The sequence below is a fragment of the Tetrao urogallus genome, assembly GCF_951394365.1.
Source record: "Tetrao urogallus genome assembly, chromosome: 3".
In the NCBI taxonomy this organism is placed as follows: domain Eukaryota; kingdom Metazoa; phylum Chordata; class Aves; order Galliformes; family Phasianidae; genus Tetrao; species Tetrao urogallus.
Window position 1 is genome coordinate 71,074,767 of NC_136815.1, and position 18,747 is coordinate 71,093,513.

General features: G+C 40.5%; 1 protein-coding gene across 1 annotated transcript in view; it reads right to left on the minus strand.

The window, feature by feature from the left end:
• The window catches only part of ANKH (ANKH inorganic pyrophosphate transport regulator), a gene marked incomplete at its 3' end in the record, with an annotated part of 88,075 nt that overhangs the window by 32,673 nt on the left and 36,655 nt on the right, over positions 1-18,747 (minus strand). Inside the window, exon 2 of the mRNA XM_079533506.1 lies at positions 1,990-2,206. Within this exon, the coding sequence (XP_079389632.1) occupies positions 1,990-2,206 (217 nt within the window). The remainder of the gene's footprint in view (positions 1-1,989; positions 2,207-18,747) is intronic.

The following is an 18,747-nucleotide window of genomic DNA, read 5'->3' on the forward strand; positions in this document are numbered from 1 at the left end:
GGAAAGTACAGCCATTGTTTTTTATTTATTTTTCAGTACCTACACAGAGGGCATTTCAGAGGTTCTGAACTCAGCAGGGCTCTATTTCCAGGCAAAACCAAAAGACTTAGCTGGCATATTTTCAAGTGGCTGCCCAAACAGTTCCCTTCAATAAAAAGTCCCACATGGAAAATCCAGCTATGTCTTTTACCTGGGAACTTGATAGTTACACTTCAAATATTCTTAAAATCTATAATAGTTTAAAATGAATTTTTGAATGACTAGAAAATATTTCATTTTTCCAGCTTGCTAAGCCAAAAACTTTGACCAGGAATGGCAGGAAAGCAAGTGTGCAACTAGAATAGCAGCTCTGGGGGCTGAAGAAACATTCTAAGCAAAGAAATCAGAAAGCCAAACTTTCTAATGACCCAAGTTTTTAACAGTGGCTCACTGAAACAGATTCAACTGTAAACATACTGAGGAAGTGATCAATAGATACTGGTGAAATAAATTGACTTGAATGCATGGATTCAAGTTAGAAAATTAGCAACAGCTTAACCCTGCCATGGACTTGCCGTGTCTAGTAAGCCATTATTGAAAGCATTTATTATGACTGTAACATAGAATAAAAATAAACTGTATACGACTGCTGTATCTGTGGTGAAGTAATAGAGAAAACTGGAATGCTTGGGAGGCACACAGAGCCACTAACGATAGCTGACAACCTGTTACAGGATAAGAGCATGGAGCATTCATGTTTACCTGCTCTATCCAGGCAGAAACTACATGCTGAGCAAGTGCTGTTCTTCACACGCGTTAGTGTCTGACAGCAAATGGTGCCCCATTTCCAAACCACTTCCTAATTTCACAGCAATTCTCAAAATTCCCCTCAAACTTGCTTTTCCATTCACAAGCAATAGAGTGATCCTCTGCTGCTGGCCAAGCAGTTCAAAGTTACTGCTGGTCAACCAACAAGTGCCTCCGCACTTGCTCCACACAGGCTATTGCATTAACTCCCTCCTCCCCCTCCACAGAGCTCCCAGCTTTGAGAACTGTACCTGTGGAACATAATGCACTCTCTGCTTCTTCCTCCGATGTCTTCTCTTCCTCACTGTTGAGCTACAGAGGTTTCAATTCCATGGAACGAACGACAAGGTGCAGACGATCTGATGCAGTTCTTGGAGATGATGGATTTTAAGTCTTCCACATCACGTGGCTTCTTATTGTTATGGTCCCATGTCATTGTTTTGGCCAACATCCTGCTTGATGCTTGGGTTGATATGATATTTCTCCAGGCTCTCAGGAACAGTAAAATCCCATAGTTGCTTCACTTTTTATGTTCAGTTTAGGGTTACTTATGTATTTTTCTTGCTTCAGAGTACACTCAAAGAATTGACCTCAGTTTGGCATAAAGTACTCCTAGCAACTACTTCATCTCTCACAAATTAATTCCCGACAGAAGTGGATGATGTATCAGCACTCGTAATACCTGATATTTTAATGAGGTTGCTGGCACCTACTAGCTTACAATTTTGTACTGTATCATAAGTAGAAAAGGGACCAGTACAGAGGGAACACACCAACAGTGCCACTAAGTTCTGACAAATAGATCTCCCTAAAACACTTTGCAGTTCTGTCACAAAGCGATATGCCAAATGTGGGCAGATACTGCTAAGTTGATCATCACTACCTTATATTAACACTGAGCTATCTGCTTCACACAGCCTGTCAAACTTCCCAGAGTTCTGCTCACACACTTGACTGAAAAAGATGAGCAAATTGAGCAGCCAGGCAGGTGAACCCTGGAGATGAAATCTGACACTTAATAACTTGTTTAAATGTTACTGAAAATTCGCATGCCTTCGGCATGATAATAGTCCAAGCTTTCATCTCTTTTGCACTTTCCCTTGCACTTACCATAAAATCATAAAAGAACAAATTAATTAGTTTGAATACTAGCCAAGGGAAGTAAATTAAAAGATGTGTTAATTAGATTTGAAGTGACCTTACCTATTAAGGTATGGAATACAGCAGCTACAGCGCCAGCCACAACCATGCACAAAACTGCTTTGGTCCTGTCTCTCTTGCTGTTCACAAACACCAGACCTACATTTTTGAAGTCACTCATCGGACCAGTGAAGAACTTCATCAGGGAGTACGCCAGCCCATAGCTGGCCAGCATTTCCACAGCATCTTCCTTAACAGCAGCGATGCCCCTATTCAAGGCCTGTTGCAACAGAAAAAGACAGAGAAAATAATGCAGCACATGTGGAAGCATATCAAAACAATCTTCTGCAGCTGGTGTCTGAAAGAACAAGTTCAGCTCTTGCTGTTTCCCCCGAGTTGACTCTTATTTCTTTGGGTTTAGCAGCAGTAAGTGATATGTAACATGGGTAGCTTCATAATTTCATACGGACTGTAAGTTCAAGTCATGCAGATTTGAAGATAGATTGTCCTTTAGGAACTAAGATAGATATCCACTTTTAAAGTGTTCAATGGCATCCCTGCTGTACCAGAAGTCAGTATTTTTTTCCCCTTTTAAAGTAATTTTATGATTATGCAAATAATCATAGGTGATACAATATCATAAAATGAACCACAAAAAAGTGTAGCATTGTCTAAGATTTCGGCTTGCAACACAATGACTGTAAAATACTGAATACAAATGACAGAACGCTACATTTTATATACAGTGTGACAATATCAATCATCTGATACATTCAGAAAACTGTTAAAATAGGATTAGATTTGAAAAGCATGAAGGTTGAAACTGTTTTCACAAATATTTAGCTCCTATGGGTTACAACTGCTCTGTCCTGACAGGGTTGTGACAATTTGTCTTGCCAGGAACATCTCTCCAATCCAAGCCACAAATCTCAGTCTATCCACTTCCACAACACTTGTAACACTGCTTTTTCTGAACAAACAAAGCACAGACAGAATATCATCAGGTAATCAGGGTGAAGTCCTTCCAGTTTTAATGCAAGCATGCTTTTTCTCTTGCAATCTTTTGCTATTTCTTTTCTTTTTGCAGAGACCCTATAAGCAAGCAATTTGCACCAACTTCAAAAACCCCACATCCATACAGCAGAAATTACTATTTCTCCTAGTGTTCTTATCACTCTTTCTGCAAAATATACTTAATTTTTGAAACAAAAGTTGCACCATTAGCATACTAAAATCTGTAGAAAACACCAATTTCTCCATCCATTTTATCTGCCAAATCTCTCTTGCAATGTACTCTGCCCTGAAGACGTATGATTCCAGTGTTTTCATCTGTTCTGCTCAAATCTGTCCCCTCTTGAAAATACCCTCTGCTAGGTACTGAATATCTGCAGCTGCTATACAGAACCTTTTCTGCAATACAGATGTCTCCATCTATTGGACTGATAAGACTTCAAATTATATTAAATCTGCAGATGCCAACTGCACTAGTGGGTGAATAAACTGTACTCAAACAATCTGTGGAAAAGAATGTGGCCTGTGAAATGAATAGTTAAGTTTAGCTGCCGTTTGTGATGGTGGTTGTAACGATACTGCATTTGGTATCAAGGTAAACAGAGTTATAATCTGTTCATTTAAATGTAATTTTAAGATGCTATATCTCCCTGTTGCTGTTGTCAGTAATACATACATAGCCTTAAATTATTTCCTGTATGGGATTCCTTCCTTGTAGCTTTTTCTTCTGTCCACACTGAAACATTTCTAGCAGTTTAAACTTAAAGAGAAACTGCTCACCAGTTTCAGGTCGTCCACTTTAAAAGCTTCCTGTCACAAGTAAACAGCTAAGCACCTTTTCCAGCACAGTTTCAAATGTACAAGTACTTCTTTCCTTATTTGGACAACTACTGAATATCAGTCCATGGAGGAAGACAATCCACTGCTGACAAGGTCTCTGGGGCAAGAAGTGTGGTTTTAAGAAACCACATTATCAGCTGGCACAGCATGAAGGTCTCTCCTTAGAGATGGGCGCAAGCCTTTGCAGAGCACAGTGCTCAAGTCAGTGAAGTAGCTGTGTGTGACCTTGGACCTAGCACCCCAGAGTCCCACTCTAACTAGGATGGACACAAAGACTCAATGCTTCTCCTTCTCCTCCTCTCTGATTTTACATACAGGCTGATCTCTTTCAAACCAGCAAACGATAGCTGAGCAGATAGTTCTGAGTAATTTTTCCCAGACACAGACTGTGTACCAGGTAACGTAAGCTGGCAAAATCCAAAAGGGACTTTGTAAAAGGTTTGCTGCCATTGATTTATACTCCTGTGGAACAGTTGGCTAACATGATGAAATACTCTAGAGGCTGCCTCTGAAAAAGCAATGCTTCTAAATGTTTATTTGGAAAGATTCTTAAGAAATGAACCGTCAATGGAGCTGTGTACAAATGGTTTAGCTTCCGTAACTTTCCATTTTTTTCTTTAAGATAACAGTACAAAATGTTTTTTATCCTCTGCTTCCATGCACTCTAAGAGAATTAGCCTTTTTTTTTGGCCACTAAAGCTCAGTTATCGTATTTGATATCCTTAAATCCACAAGAAATCCCAGATAGTTGAAAAAGTCAGTTTGGGGTGCTATAAGAAAGATACACGCAGCTGATTAAACTTCCAGTCTAATTTCCTGTTAGATTTTCAGTTAAGTCTCTCACAAAAGAAAAAAACAAACATAAACCCGGGCAAGGTTTCCATTTTTTTTCATCTGATTCCATTTTGTACACTTTTTATATGCACAAAATTGCTAATAAAAATTGATCAGTAGCATCTGTGTTCCATATTTGTTTCACACACAAAAGAGCATATCTCTGCAAAGATTTATACGGCTTGCCAAAAGAATCACAGAACTAGATGATGATAACAATCATGACAATACTTGCACAAGAAGTTAGCTCAATTATACATATTTCAGATGCCATTCTACTTTCAGCTGGCTCATTCACATCAGTTTTGAAGGGAGAGCTAAGAAATCCATATGTTGAAAGAAAGACTGTTGGTGATGGCACAATCTCCTCAGTTTTTAATGAACAGCTAACCTAATTTGTCAGCTGGTGAAAATATCACAGTAAACTGCTTTTCTCCAAACAACGAAAACAGCCACTGCCACTTCTCACTCCTCTTTTAGAAATATCATAAAACACAGAATACTTCCAGGCTGATCACTATCTTGTAGGTACACAGACCAGCTGGTCAAAGTAAATCATACTGCTCAAACACTCCACCACAAGGCAGGGAACCAGATTTATAGCTACTTCTATTCCATGTCTTGTATAACATATGATGTTATTACTAGAAAGATGAGATCTTTGCTAGAGGACACACAAACACCTTGAGCCCTTTTTAATGAAAAAAATGTGTGCTGCTGTTCGCTAAGATCAGAAAGGACTAGGCCACATCTTCAGAACTGGTACTGCTGCTGGCTTCCTTTTCTTAGAAGGAACATATGTGACCTCTATCAGATTTCTAGGAAATGCACAATGGATGAATAAAACAATTTTTGCATGAGAAGACAATGATTTAAAGAGCAACAATTGTTAAGAAAAAAGGCAGAGGTCTGGCTTGTCCTATTTTGCATGAGCTTTCAACACTACTCACTAATATTGGCAGAAAAAGTTTGGTTCCAGTTAACAGCTCCATATCCTGTTGCTAAAAATTCTGTTTCTGAGCTCTAAAGAGTTTGATCGCTTCTCACACGATCCTCCCACAAAATAGTTCAGAAAACATTTATAGGATGTTCTCCCTCTCCCTGTCTTTCTCCCAACCTGCCCTCTCCTCTGAAAGTGGAAAAGAGCCAAAATACCTGGTCAAAGAGCAAGCCAACTTAAGGGACAGTCCTTCTCCAGTGTCTAGTAATCCCTCTCTTTATAATTGTTGGCAGCATTTTCATTTTGTAAATCCTGACGCTGAAGTCTTTGGTATCAAATTTACCAGTTGTCTTTGGCAGTTCAGCATTGCCAGTCACACCTGCACAAACTACACTGCCAAAATATCATGTGGCAGTTCCAATAGTCCATCGGCATGGAATAATCAGACCACTGTATCAGTGCTGTCAGAGCACTGGCATATCTGTAACTGTGCTCATAAAGGCAGGAGCCATTGGTAAGTAACTAGACAGAAACAAAGTGTTGTGTCTATAACTTTCACACATGTAGGCATTGAGGTGGGAGAAACTGGAGCAAAATTGTCTCTCAGACATTTATTCTGGCTCAAGAAGGTTTTCCAAACAATTTGAAAGAGACAGCCCTGAGGAGGTAGAAGTGTCTGACCTTGTAGTTAGAAACAATGACTAATAAGTGTTCAGTGTTATGTGCCTTTGTTGTTGATCACATGCCAGATAACTGAAGGGCCATCCAAGGCCAGCTCCTCTTGGCCCCTTACCAGAACACCCTCCGTGCTTCTGTGCTGAGGCCTGTACCAGGGAGCAGCCATGCCATCACTTGGCTGTCCCTGCCCATACTTCTGCACGTGGCCAGATCATCCCAGCCCATGGAACTGCCAGCAGCAAGCTACAATCGACAACTCCACAGCCCAGTGATGTGGTGTCTGGTTGCTGGAGACCATTGGGGCTGTCCTGAAAATGTGGGTTGAAGGGTTTTTTACCTCTTGCTGCTTCCTAACACCCCTCCTCAAAACAAAACACAACAACAACAACAAAAACCTCACTAACAAACAAACAAACAAACAAAAAAAAAACTGGCCTAGAAAAGAAAAGCAAGAACAAGCATTTTTGCAAGACTTCTACTCTTATCTGAATGCAGGGTACTCTGTGACCATCACCAGGCTCATGATTTTACTTTTTGACACTGTCCACTCACTTCGTGTCAAAGCCGTAAGAAAGTGTGTCCTGGAAGAAGTTTAAATAAAGACTCTAAACACAAAATAACATAATTTTCAAGCATTGACTGGTTTCCATTGACCAGAGGTACATGAGGGAACAGCACTTTCTAACAGGCATTCAGGAGACCTAGGGCAGCTGTGGCACATTGCACTCGGTGAAAAAGGGAACCCTTCTCACTGCAAGAGCTAATGGTGGGAAATTAGGTAAGGCACACTACCTGAGGGCGCTCAGTGCCTGCACATAGATACAATAACCAGCAGAATAAGGCAGAGAATAATCAAACAAACAACAAATCAGAAGATAATCACGGGAAATAAACTACAGTGGTGAAACCAAAATGTTCTTCACTCAAAACATTTGACAAAGTGCCAGAACATTCACAACACTGGAGGAGTGAATGGGTTGCTGGAGATGGTCTTTATCCCAGAGAGGTGGAGAACACTGATCCTGGAGTCAAAAGAGCCATGAACCATGGTAGTGGGAAGCTCTTCAGGATGCATTCCTCAGCAAGTGTCCACTGAATGTGTGTCAATGACATAAGCAGGAAGCAGACCTAAACCACTGCTGCTTCTACTGACTGCAGCAGAGGATCTCATTCCTTGAGGGGGACTACAGGCATTGATTGTCCTGGCCTTTTTTAGATAAGGAGTGCTCACAGCAGCACAGGGCAGAAGCAGAATCAACATGCCCAAGCTGCTGCCCTTCACTGTGACCTCCCTGGTACTCCCTGGCTGATGTTAATTAATCAGCTGAACAAAATCTATTTGAAGTAAAACTCACAAGAGAGATCCTTTGCTCTCAAAACGGCATGCAAGCTTTTCATTCAGGTTTCCCTGAGAGCAAAATGCAGTTTTACCATAAAGGCAACTGGTTGCTACCAGAGTACAGCTAGCTCCAGTTTGCATTTATTTGTCTTCAGATATTCTTCATGTGGTAGCCAGGGACACACTTTCTCTCAAAAGCTATTTATATTTCTAAACCTACGAGCAGAGACAAATAAAACTGAAACATAAACTGAGACATATAACACTGGGAGGTCTGCTCCATCTTGTTTCAAAATGCCCTGAGGAATTGCTATTATTTTTTCACCAAATTCCATTTTGATTACTTCTAAGTGGTAGAAAACACCAGGGATGATACAAAATAATATCGCATACATAGATACAAAGAATATTTGCCTTAATCACAAGTGATACAGTATCTGCAGCAGCGCTCCTTCTGTTCTTCATTTCCCACAGAAAGCCCTGTGGCTACTGGATCTTTCTTTTCCTCCATTATATCCCCAAAGTAAAAAACAAGCTGATTTACTATCAGCTGCTTATTTAATAAAATCATATTTTCTCATGTTTATAAATTAAATCTCTGCAAAGACTGTTATAACACTTGTTTGTATGCATGCAGCAAATTTAATCTACGCAGGTCCTGCGCCTGTCAGTCTGGCAACTCCAGTATATTGCCTTTTTATTAGTATTCTCTCTGTCTCTGCTGATGAATTCCTCACAACTCTGTGCTTCTGAAATGGATATTGCCACTGTTTCCCTGATCACATCTTCTTATCGTGTACAGACTGGTCCAGGTGGAAGGGATCTTTAGGGGCCAACTTAGGACAGGCTGCCCAGGGCTGCAATGAGAGATGTTGCAGAAGACATCTGCACCCGAATCTAAGCATGCAATTGGAAGTGAATCAGAACATCCATGGCCATGCAGCTATGGCCCATACTCCTACTTTCAGTCAATTTATGTTCTCTCATATTTACCCCTTCTTTTCAGCAGGCTCCACAGTATCATTGCTTTGTACCACTTTGCTGCTGTCTTTCACCAAGGATCTCGTCGGTAATTCAACAGACCAAAATCTGGCCAACCATCTGCTATCTATCAGCTGTCCTGGTTTAGCAGAACCTGTTAGACTACTTTGAACTGCACAAAAATCTTGTCAGTTTTTCCAGCTGTATTGCGTGTGCTCCTGAGCATTATGCTTGGAGCACTGAAGGCCAACCACCCCATAGCAAAGACCAGGTAGGTTCATGTCCTTAAGCTGCCAGGAGAACAAGGAAACTCTACCTTTAGCGAAAGTGAAAGCACTTCTCTTCTCATGGATTGAAGAAGCTTATGAGATTTCTTTCTCTCTGCAGTTGTGAAGCGATTTATTCTCCTTTCTTGGCTCTTGTGAAAAGCATGTGGGACATCAGAACCATAAAATTTACTTTTATTGCTTCAGCTCCCCTATTTCTGTACACTCCCCATGCTTTGTTAGTGATTAAGATGCCACAGCCTCCTACTTGGAAAACAACTAATTGGCATTTCCTCTCATTTTTCAAAGGGATGAAATAATTACACACAGTTAATTGTGACAGCCAGCAACTGAATTCTAAGCTGTCAATATTGTAGCAAGATGTTATAGTACCACCACAAGGAATTCTCTACCACTTCATAGCAGCTCTAGAGATTAACCTACTGCTGCTTCTGTTTAGATTTACTGATTTTACCATGCCAGAACTGGCAATTAGCTGGAAGGGGCGGGTTACTTGGTGGGTTACTTTGCTGGAGTATAGCTCTGCAAACAGATGTTTTGGTGTTTGGTGCAACTAAGAAGTGGAACCCCCCTAAAATGGATCTCCTGCTAGGGGAACCTTCTGTAACATGAACAGCCAATCTCTTTCAGAAATAATCCTTTGAAAAATTTAGTTCAAGTGGTACACGGCCAGGATGTTCTGATTGCAGAAGAGGGTGAAGTTCAGGCCCAGTGACAATGTGTGGAATGGGACCAAAATGGTTTAGAATTATGGGACTTTAAAGGAAGATACCCACTGCACCATAATGGTTTTTTGCCTAAATCCTCTTATAGCTGTACTAAGCGTAAGATAGTCACTCAAAAGTTGATAATGTCAGAATTATGAAGAGGTCATCTTTAGTTGTCTGCCTGTCTCTCCCTTCCACAGTGTGGTTCAAACTCATCTGAAGGCAGCCACAGACTGAAGTAAACGTAGCTTGCAAACTCCAATCCTTCCTTTGTCAATGAAACTTCCCAAGTCATTCAGAGCTCCTCGTAAGCTTCATCATGTATGTGTGATTAAGCCTCTGCTATTTAATGAGCATCACTTGTACACACTGAAAGACTAAAGCAAACTGAAGCAAGTGTCTCCAGACTTTGTTCATTCAGCTTGGGTAAATGTTCTCTTTCCCACTGGAGACAGAAGAAGTAAGGAGACTGCTGAGCAAGTACACAAAATTCTTGGCTTGGCATACGGCAGAACTTATAATGAAAGGCAAATAACTGCAGCTGGGTCATTGGGTCTTTCATTGTCCTCAGTGCTGCATTATGTCCAAAAAAAAAAAAAAAAAAAAAAAAGGAAAGAACAATCTATAAAGCCCATGTCAAAGCTGCCATAATTACAAAAATATATATAACAATCAAACAAGACTTCTGTGCCTGACTTGAGAGGTGGGAACTTGTCCAGCTGTCCCAAAGCACACAGTACAGCAGTACTGTTAGGTGTACTTAGTGCACTACACAATCATTCACTCTCTTTAAATGCACTCTTTAAGCACTTATCTCCTCATGTGGCCCAGCACAAAGCTGTTACTTATGTGCTAGGGCTTTTCTCAACTTCAGCTGAGCAGACCAGATCTGAGGTCTGTGATTCCCATCAGCTGCTGTCAGGAGCACAGAACAGGGCTGGTGAAGGTCTGTCATGAACCAGCTGTTCTCTCCAGCATGCTGCCAGCTGCACAAAGCAGTTTGTTAGGTGTGAGTACTGGTAACGGTGGGAGTAGAGCTGCCAGATTAGCTCATGTCTTAATTGTTCAGGACAGAGAAATAGAGGGCACCCAGTTTACCAGCCTAAGTGCAAATTGTTTCCGCTGTTGGAAACATCTGTTGTAAATTAACTCTGTGACACCAGGAAGAAAACCCTTCATTTGTATCTGTTCATCTTTCCCTTCCATTCTTATTTTTTATACCAGTTATTTGCTTAGGATGAGATTAAAGCTATTCAGTTGAATTGGAAACAAACTGAAGAGTGACAATGATTTCCTTTCTCTAGGACTGGTGAATGTATTGCAAAACATGCTTTGAAGCACTTCCAGTTATTACAGCATTTTCCGATACCTGCTGAAAGCAAAAGTCTCACTATGCCAGTGATTCTGCCTCTAGACTCTGACCCGAAGTACCTGCTTAAAATAAATGGAAAGTGGGTGAAAAAGATGTGGGAGTGCAGGAAGACAGAAAGGTAAACTGGCAAAGTTTCTGCGAAGCAAATTTCTTCTCTTAGAAAATCATCTATGCCCACAGCCTAAATTCTGAGAACCTTGAACTTCTCTGCCGGTTCTTGCAGGTGGTGTTTACAGGATTGGCTAACATTCCTTTTAAAAATAGCTCGACTATTTCTCTCAGTATCCAATGACATGAAGTCAACAAGTTAACTCACAATGAAATTATTGCACATGTTTTTTTCCAGACATTTCCAGTGTATGTGGAGCACAAATAACTGCAAGGTTCATCTAGAAAGTGGGAACCCTTTATGAAAACAGTTATCTTCCATAAGGGGAACCCAGCAGTATTTCTGTGTGAGCAAGGCAGAAAATACCCTCTCTGACAAAGGACAGCAGGAAGCCAGGGGAGAACGACTGCTATTGCTTATGGGATCTTATGGCAGCTGCAAGCTCAACTGCTGCTATTATTATAAATGACCTTCCACAGTAACGGAAATGAAGGTAAAATACTAATTAAACTGAAACGCAATCAAGCTACATATGCTCTGTCCTAACAGGATAATAGTAAAGGGGAGAAATGGAAAACCTATCAGTGTTTCAGTTTTTTCCTCTGTACCTCTTGAGAACATGTATGTTACACAGAGATACAAAAAAGATTTCTGTCTTAATATACTCGGATGGAACAACTTTAGAGACAGGCAACGTTAACACTCCTATATCTTCACCAAAGCCTTGGCTAATGCTTTCACTAAGAATTCCTTATCTAGTAACTGGTCAGTGTTTTCCTCAGGGAAAGAGACTTGGAAATGCACAGGGAGGTGTAGCAAGCCTTGCAAATCTATTTCTTTGTATCTGGCAGAGGGGAATTTTAACAATAAGTGCAATCACAAGAGCTTTCTTGATTATGCTAAGTATGTTGTGCAATTTGGCGCTTAATCTAATCTGAGATGTCTACCCAGGGTTCATAAAATCCAAACTCAGAAATACAATAAATCACCTCCAGCTCAAGGGGCAATCAGACATGTAGTGGATGGGCTTCTCTGCTGAGGAGCTGTCAATGTTGCCATAGTAATTCTCAAATGGGTTCTGTTGTCTAACAGCATCTCTTCAGACACCTTCAGAGTGCACCACTTGTCACGAGTTATTTTATGCATAATAAATAAGCTCAATGCTCATTTACCCCTGCGCTTACTGCAAACTTAACTCTAAGCATAAAACTATCTATCTTTACTGACCGCCTTTCTCATTCTTACATTTCATTTGACCTTGAAATGTAATCATTCCTTTTTATTAAAACACACTATTTCAACAGCAAAGAAGGTTCTTCTACTAACTCTTTCCCTTACACTTCTCTATTTGAACTGGACAGTTAAACCTTACAGCTCATTTTCACTTATCTCACACAGGCACAAAACCTTGACTTGCTAAGTTCAGTAAGAACCGACAAATTTCCAGAAGCTTAAATAAAGGTAATGCTGAAATATTCTAGTACAGCAGATAATTTTGCCTTGTAAGTTTTCTCTGAGTCACAGCTTCTTATCAGTCTGTCTCATCATGCTTTAAAATGGACGTATTCAGTGAGAATATTATTCTATTACTCTAGGCATTGCCTCATTGCTCATAAATAAACAGATGAACGAGGACAGAATACGTGTGCAAGTTATGCAGGCAGTAGGGTATTAAAACCCTATTGTCAAACCCCAAGAATGAAGCCATTAGTTTCTTCTGATACATTTTCTGATGACACGATGTAAGCTGTTAACATGCACAGTTTCAGAAAGCAAAGCTAAGACGAAGCATGCTATTTGACTTCTGCGTTATTGCCCTGAGTTGTCAGTACAGTGAGGCAGAACACAGGCAATTTGGGCAGATTTTCACAGACACAAGCCGCAGTTGGATCTGTGTACACCACCCCACTCACCTTCCTCAGTTTTCAAGTTTTGTTTAGGCAAAATACAGCTGGCTACAGGTTATCAATTGTATGTGCTAACATTGCCTCCTTTATTATTTGTGTACCCAAAGCTTTGCAAAGGAGTCTTTTTTTTATCCTTTTTTTTTTCTTTTTTTCCAGCCTTGTACCTTACATTGTGTTTTATCCTCTGGCTTTGAAGATTTCAGCAAAGGATAAGTTTTAATCCATTGTTTTTGTAGACAGCAGTGTTTTGAAGAATTCACTGATTAAAACTTGCTAATAGTCTGTATTACACTGTAAAAGCAAGCCAGCTCAATTATTCAATCCCCGCTCTTCAGTAGTGTGATGCTCAACTCGACTCTCTCCCCCTCAGTAAGAATCATGGCAGGATGCCCATCCAAAGCCAATTTTATATTTCATATTAAAGCTGCTCAGAGATAAATTTTAGCTGTGCTGATTTAATTTTTTAGATCCTGTGCACTTCGCTGCACATCAGTGAGAGGGCAAAAAAAAAAAAAAAAAAAAGCAGTTATGAAAAAAACAGAAAAGAGATTGCAACTCCTCCAACTTTATGGAAACAGGGTGCTACATGACTCAGAAAGCAAAATAAGAATGGCCTGGGTGTTGGGGGGATGTGGCAGATGACTGCTCTTCTGGTCAGGCCTCTGCGTGACGTATGAAAGAGTAGTAGGTAGTCTTCTTCATTACATATGTTACCAATTTTCAAATCCAGAAGTAAGGAAATGGATGACTTAAAATCACTGAGTATCTAACTGGAATAATATTCTCACTGGATACAACCTTTTAAAATAAGATGAGACAGACTGATAAGAAGGTAGTTGTCCTGCTTCTCACCATGCTTTCATGGACTCCAGCTTCTGCACTGGTGAAATCCAAGTCCGTTTTGCCTGGCTGCTGGGCTTTGTTCAGCCACACAGTGTGGTTGGGACAAAGTGTGAATGCTCCCAAAACAACCTGTTAATTGTCATAATGCTAAGAGAAGTAGCTTGGACTACAGTGGGTATTACCAACTTGGGGTAAATATAATGAAGGTCTTGTAGGGGTGAGGCACTAGAATATAAACACTGCAGAAGCAAGCACAAAGCCAACAAAACATGGTGATCCTGGCAGGACTCTCCTTTTTGACTCACCTGGTAGAACTGAAATGAGGATAACCACAGTGACTGTAGAACACTTCTGGGAAGTGTCAGAAACGCAGAGAGACTGTTGAGTCTCAAGGTGGAGATCAGGAACAAATTAGTCTGGGCTGGTTTTGACTAATAAAGGCTTTTGGTCTTCAGGAAAATGAGGTAAAACCGGCTTACATTCTACTGGAGTGAAAGTACTCTAGTCTAGAAAGTAGAGCTCTCTAAGAGCTGTAGGAGTTTGGTGGGGTGGTTCCACAGTGCCTCCAAATGCACTGTCATTTGGAAGTCATGATCCTAAAAAGAGATTTCAAAACCAGCTTACCAGAAGTGTAAAATCATAGTTTTCTATTTCAAGACTTAAGAAATTTCAGAGATGCTGCTTAGCACTTATCTTTTCTATCTATTTGAAACTCTTAGCTCCAAAGAGCCAAAAATCTAGACTAAGGTTCCTGGTACTCACATAAAATGTAGGTTAATTAGGGTGTAAAGTGGCTGGATATGAAGAAACAGCATGCTTGTGAGCTTGGTACATCAAGCAAGTTATCTCCTCTTAGATCTGTTTCCAAAATGGTTTTACAGTTCTCGCAGTCTCTGGTATCAATCCTAATAGATCCTCCAAAAGCAGGTAAGTGCTGCCACTGTTTCTGAATCAGAGCCCAGGGCTCCTGACTTTCTTCAGTGCAACTGAAAGTCACCAGCACCTAGGAGCAGTGCTGGCTCTCCTGCAACCTGGTGTCCATGACAGGGAGGTCTGCACTCTGAAGCCATTCGTTATAGGCTTTTGAAACAGAGATAAAGGTTCTCAAGTGAGAGCAGAAGAAAATAATGTGTTCTTCAGAAAGAGGTTAATTTGAAACAATCTTGACAAAGCTTACCTGTTTCTCTTCAACTTTAGAGGAAAGACAGCTCTTTTGATGGGACTCTGGATCTGAAATAATCACCCTGGGTTTTTGCTTCAGGTTAGATGACTCAAAAAGAGCATTTTCCCTCAGGTCATCCTAGATTTACTGTAGGCGGTGAATTTCCTGAAATTGGTTACTTTGTCTTGACAGTGTACAGTAGAGTTCTTAACCCCCACTGAGCCCCAGAGTCCAAACACAGGAAAGTACACCTGTGAAGCCGCTGTTAGTGGGTAGCACAGAAATCCTAATGGGTTTCTTTCTTGTGAGTTAACCCAAGAGCAACAGATGCAGTTTTCTTTACGTGATCATGCACTCTACCAAAGTGCAGTTGATGGTAGAAAAAATCTGCTCACTGTTGTCTCTTCTCCAATGCTTGGCCCTTCACACTTTCTTCCTCTTGCCCTTCCCATCCTCCACTGCCTTTCTCTGCAGCCTGCATTCGAGAGTGGAGCAGCTGCTCACACACACAGCAGCTGCCCAGTCAGCCCTTTGTGGATTCTGGCCACCCTAAAGTCTTAGACCTTGCATGAGACAGATTAATTAGCTTTAAAAGCACTGCAAATTACCCCTTGCCTTGCCATTGGCTAAGATCAAAGTGCTTCAAATACAACAAAAGGACTATATTTTCATAAACTCAGAGGTATGCGATATCATTTCAATAGAACTTCTCCTTTGTGCTTTTATCTACTCATACATGCCTCCTCATCTATAAGGCAACTCCTTCAGCACTTGTGCTCTGTTTTTGGAAGAGACTTTATTATTGGAGGACATTTTTTGTTTCTACCTAGTTTTAGTGTACCATACTGTGGGAAATACATAGGTGATGTAGAAGTGGAGGAAGTGAAGTGACTGTTGTCACTTCAAATTTAAGCTGCCAACATGACTTCTCAACTCCACACAAGACTGCCAAAATCTCATTTTATAAAAGGAACTGAGCTGAAATAATTCTGTGAGTCAATAAACAATCTCATAAACAAATCCAGTCAAAATCTGGGTGAATACTTCTTTACCTACATGACTTATTTCATTCCAAACAAAAGAACATTGAAGCCACTAACAAAGCTGCTGATGTTGGTCAAAAGGGTTTAAGGAAAATAAGGTATTGTTTTTTATTATAGGGCTTTTATGATGTCTCTCCCTCAGGAGGCTATCTTGATTCCTTTAATAAAGATGCCTTCGAGGAAGCAGATGCTTGTCACAGTGGTATCTAGTGGATTAAGCCTTTTCTTCTTGAAAGTTGGGGGCTTTATAACTGAAGAGCCTTGAATTATAGCCACTGTAAAATTAAAAGGCAATTCTGCTCTGAAGCTCAGCTGTGTACTTATCTTGTAACCCTGAAAAGCATATTACAAAGAACAATTGTTTTAAATTTTTCAGACATGGTATTTATTTGGGAATCAAATTCTGAGCCTCAATTTGGGCTAGCACAGTTGTGTTTGCTCTCATACTTTTGGAGGAAGATCTACCAATGTGTACTATCAATGATGCTAAAAGCCAAAGTTTTCTGCTAAACCTCAGACAGCTGTGATGGGATGAACTGGCACTGTCTTCACGCTTCATGCTTTTGTAACATGACTCTCAATGCCAATGTTCAGCCTATGCCAGTTCTCAAACCTAGCAAGGACCATCCTTACTGCCTGTGGCAGGAAAATAATCACTCTTGCAGTGAGCATAAGGGCAGGTACTAACTGACATGACAGAAAGCAACATTAAATATCAAGCCAGGTTGTCAGAAGAATCTCAGAAGTGCAGAAGCATCAGAAATGCTACAAACTAAGCACAGGGAATAAAGATTAAAGGCCATTATACTTTCTAATTAAAATTTTATGATAGCAACACAGACTTACAGAATCAGTAAATCATAGAATAGTGTGGGTTGGAAGGGACCTTAGAGATCATCCAGACTTGCTTGGGCAGGGGAATCTCCTAAAAGACTAGGCTGCCCAGGGCCTTGAACACCTCCAGAGACTGGGCATCCACAGTTTCTCTGGGCAGCCTCATCCAGTGCCTCACCACCCTCTGAGTAAAGAATTTCCTTTTAACATCTAACCTAAATCTCTCTTTTTTCAGTCTAAAACCATTCTCTCTCGTCCTCTCACTTACTGCAGGCCCTAGTAAAAAGTCTCACAATCTTTCTTATAATCTTTCTTTAATACTGAAAGGCTGAAATAAGGTCTCCCCAGACTTCCTGAGATGAGGCTCAAACTGGAAACAAAGCGGCAGTAACTCTTTTTTTCCAGCTTGCACTTCATGAATGGAACATAAATGTATATAAAGTGCTGTTTTATGCATGTGGTAAGACCTGATCCTGTTGCTCCTGAACTCACAGCAGCTCAAGAAGCACTTTTTCCTTGAGGAAGAATTTTTCTTGAGTGCTTTTGCTTCCCCAGGTATCCTGCTGGAAGACATGGAAGGATGTATTGAGCTTTGAGACCCCCCCACTGATCCTGTCCAGCCTCACAAACTCAAGTGGATAAAATGGTATAAGGAATGGAAAGCGGGAAACAGCACAGTTCTGCATAAAGTAGTGCTGATAAGTTTGGCATTGTTGAGTATTGATGTATTAAGAACATGTTTATCTTACAGCTGTCTAGCTAAACATTCCTGAAGTTTCAGTTGAATAACAGTCTTTGTTTTCTGTCCCAAATTCTCATGTTCATAAAGGTGACGTAATCTTCCAGGCAAGTTTACATTTCAAAGCAATGTTTATCTGGAGAATTTCAGTTAGGTAGTTCAATGATGAAGGAATGGTTTAAGTGGCATTTATTTATTTATTTCATCTGAAACACTGGCTCAGATTAGGATTACAGGTTTTCTCCAGAGATTTGAAGAACTAAAGTGGCTTAAAGCATCCAGGAACATAACAGGCTTTGTTCTGCACTACTGCATGCTGAGTGCTAGCTGAGGTGCTACAGCTGCACAGGCAAATGCACAGGAACTTTGATTCTGAGAGCCTTTGGCAAGTCTTTGCCAAGCTCCCAAACTGTGAGCTCTCCAGGTCTGTTCTTTGTCCAGAGCAAATGAATAAACTGAACAACAGACAGAATAACTGTACAAAACATCGGTACAAGAGAATATTTCAGTAGTTTGTTTTTAACCAGAAATTTTATTTTTCCTGCTCCAAGAGAACCTGATATTACTACATTAAACCTTTGCTATTTATTTTTGTGACAGTATTATGTCACATCCCTAAAGATAACGATTTCTTTTAAGGACAGGGTTGTTTGAAATAAATAGGTTTTCAAGGAAGGAAGAGAAACGTAGTTAATGCAAGAATAGTTATTCCATTTGGAATCTACAATTCCATTTTGAGTCTAAGTCGCGATGTTTCATGACATTAAAAATATTTTTTGTAAGAGCATTCATTGATTTGCTAACAAGCGAGTGAGCTCTTCTGACTGCTGCTGACCCAGCACTATGAATTCAGCATGCTTACTGAGCTCACCAGCTCACAAGTATGCCTGCAACAGGAAAGCAAAGAGTCACAATTTGTTGCTAGTTGGAAGGCAACAAAACATATAGAAATATTTGTCTGGTCTTGCGGAAGGGGGATATGTGGAACAGAGAGAGGTTTGGAAGATGCTGTGAGAAAAGGCTCATTAGGCTTACACAAGAATAGACTTCAGGACATCCCAACAAACACTGGTTACAAGGCAAGGCTTTGGCAGAGCCAAAGATTCATCATTTTCCCCTTACCTCTGCAGAAGCGATGCCTCTGTATCTCTATTGACAGCAGTAATGACAGGATCATGAAGCAAACTGGGGAAAC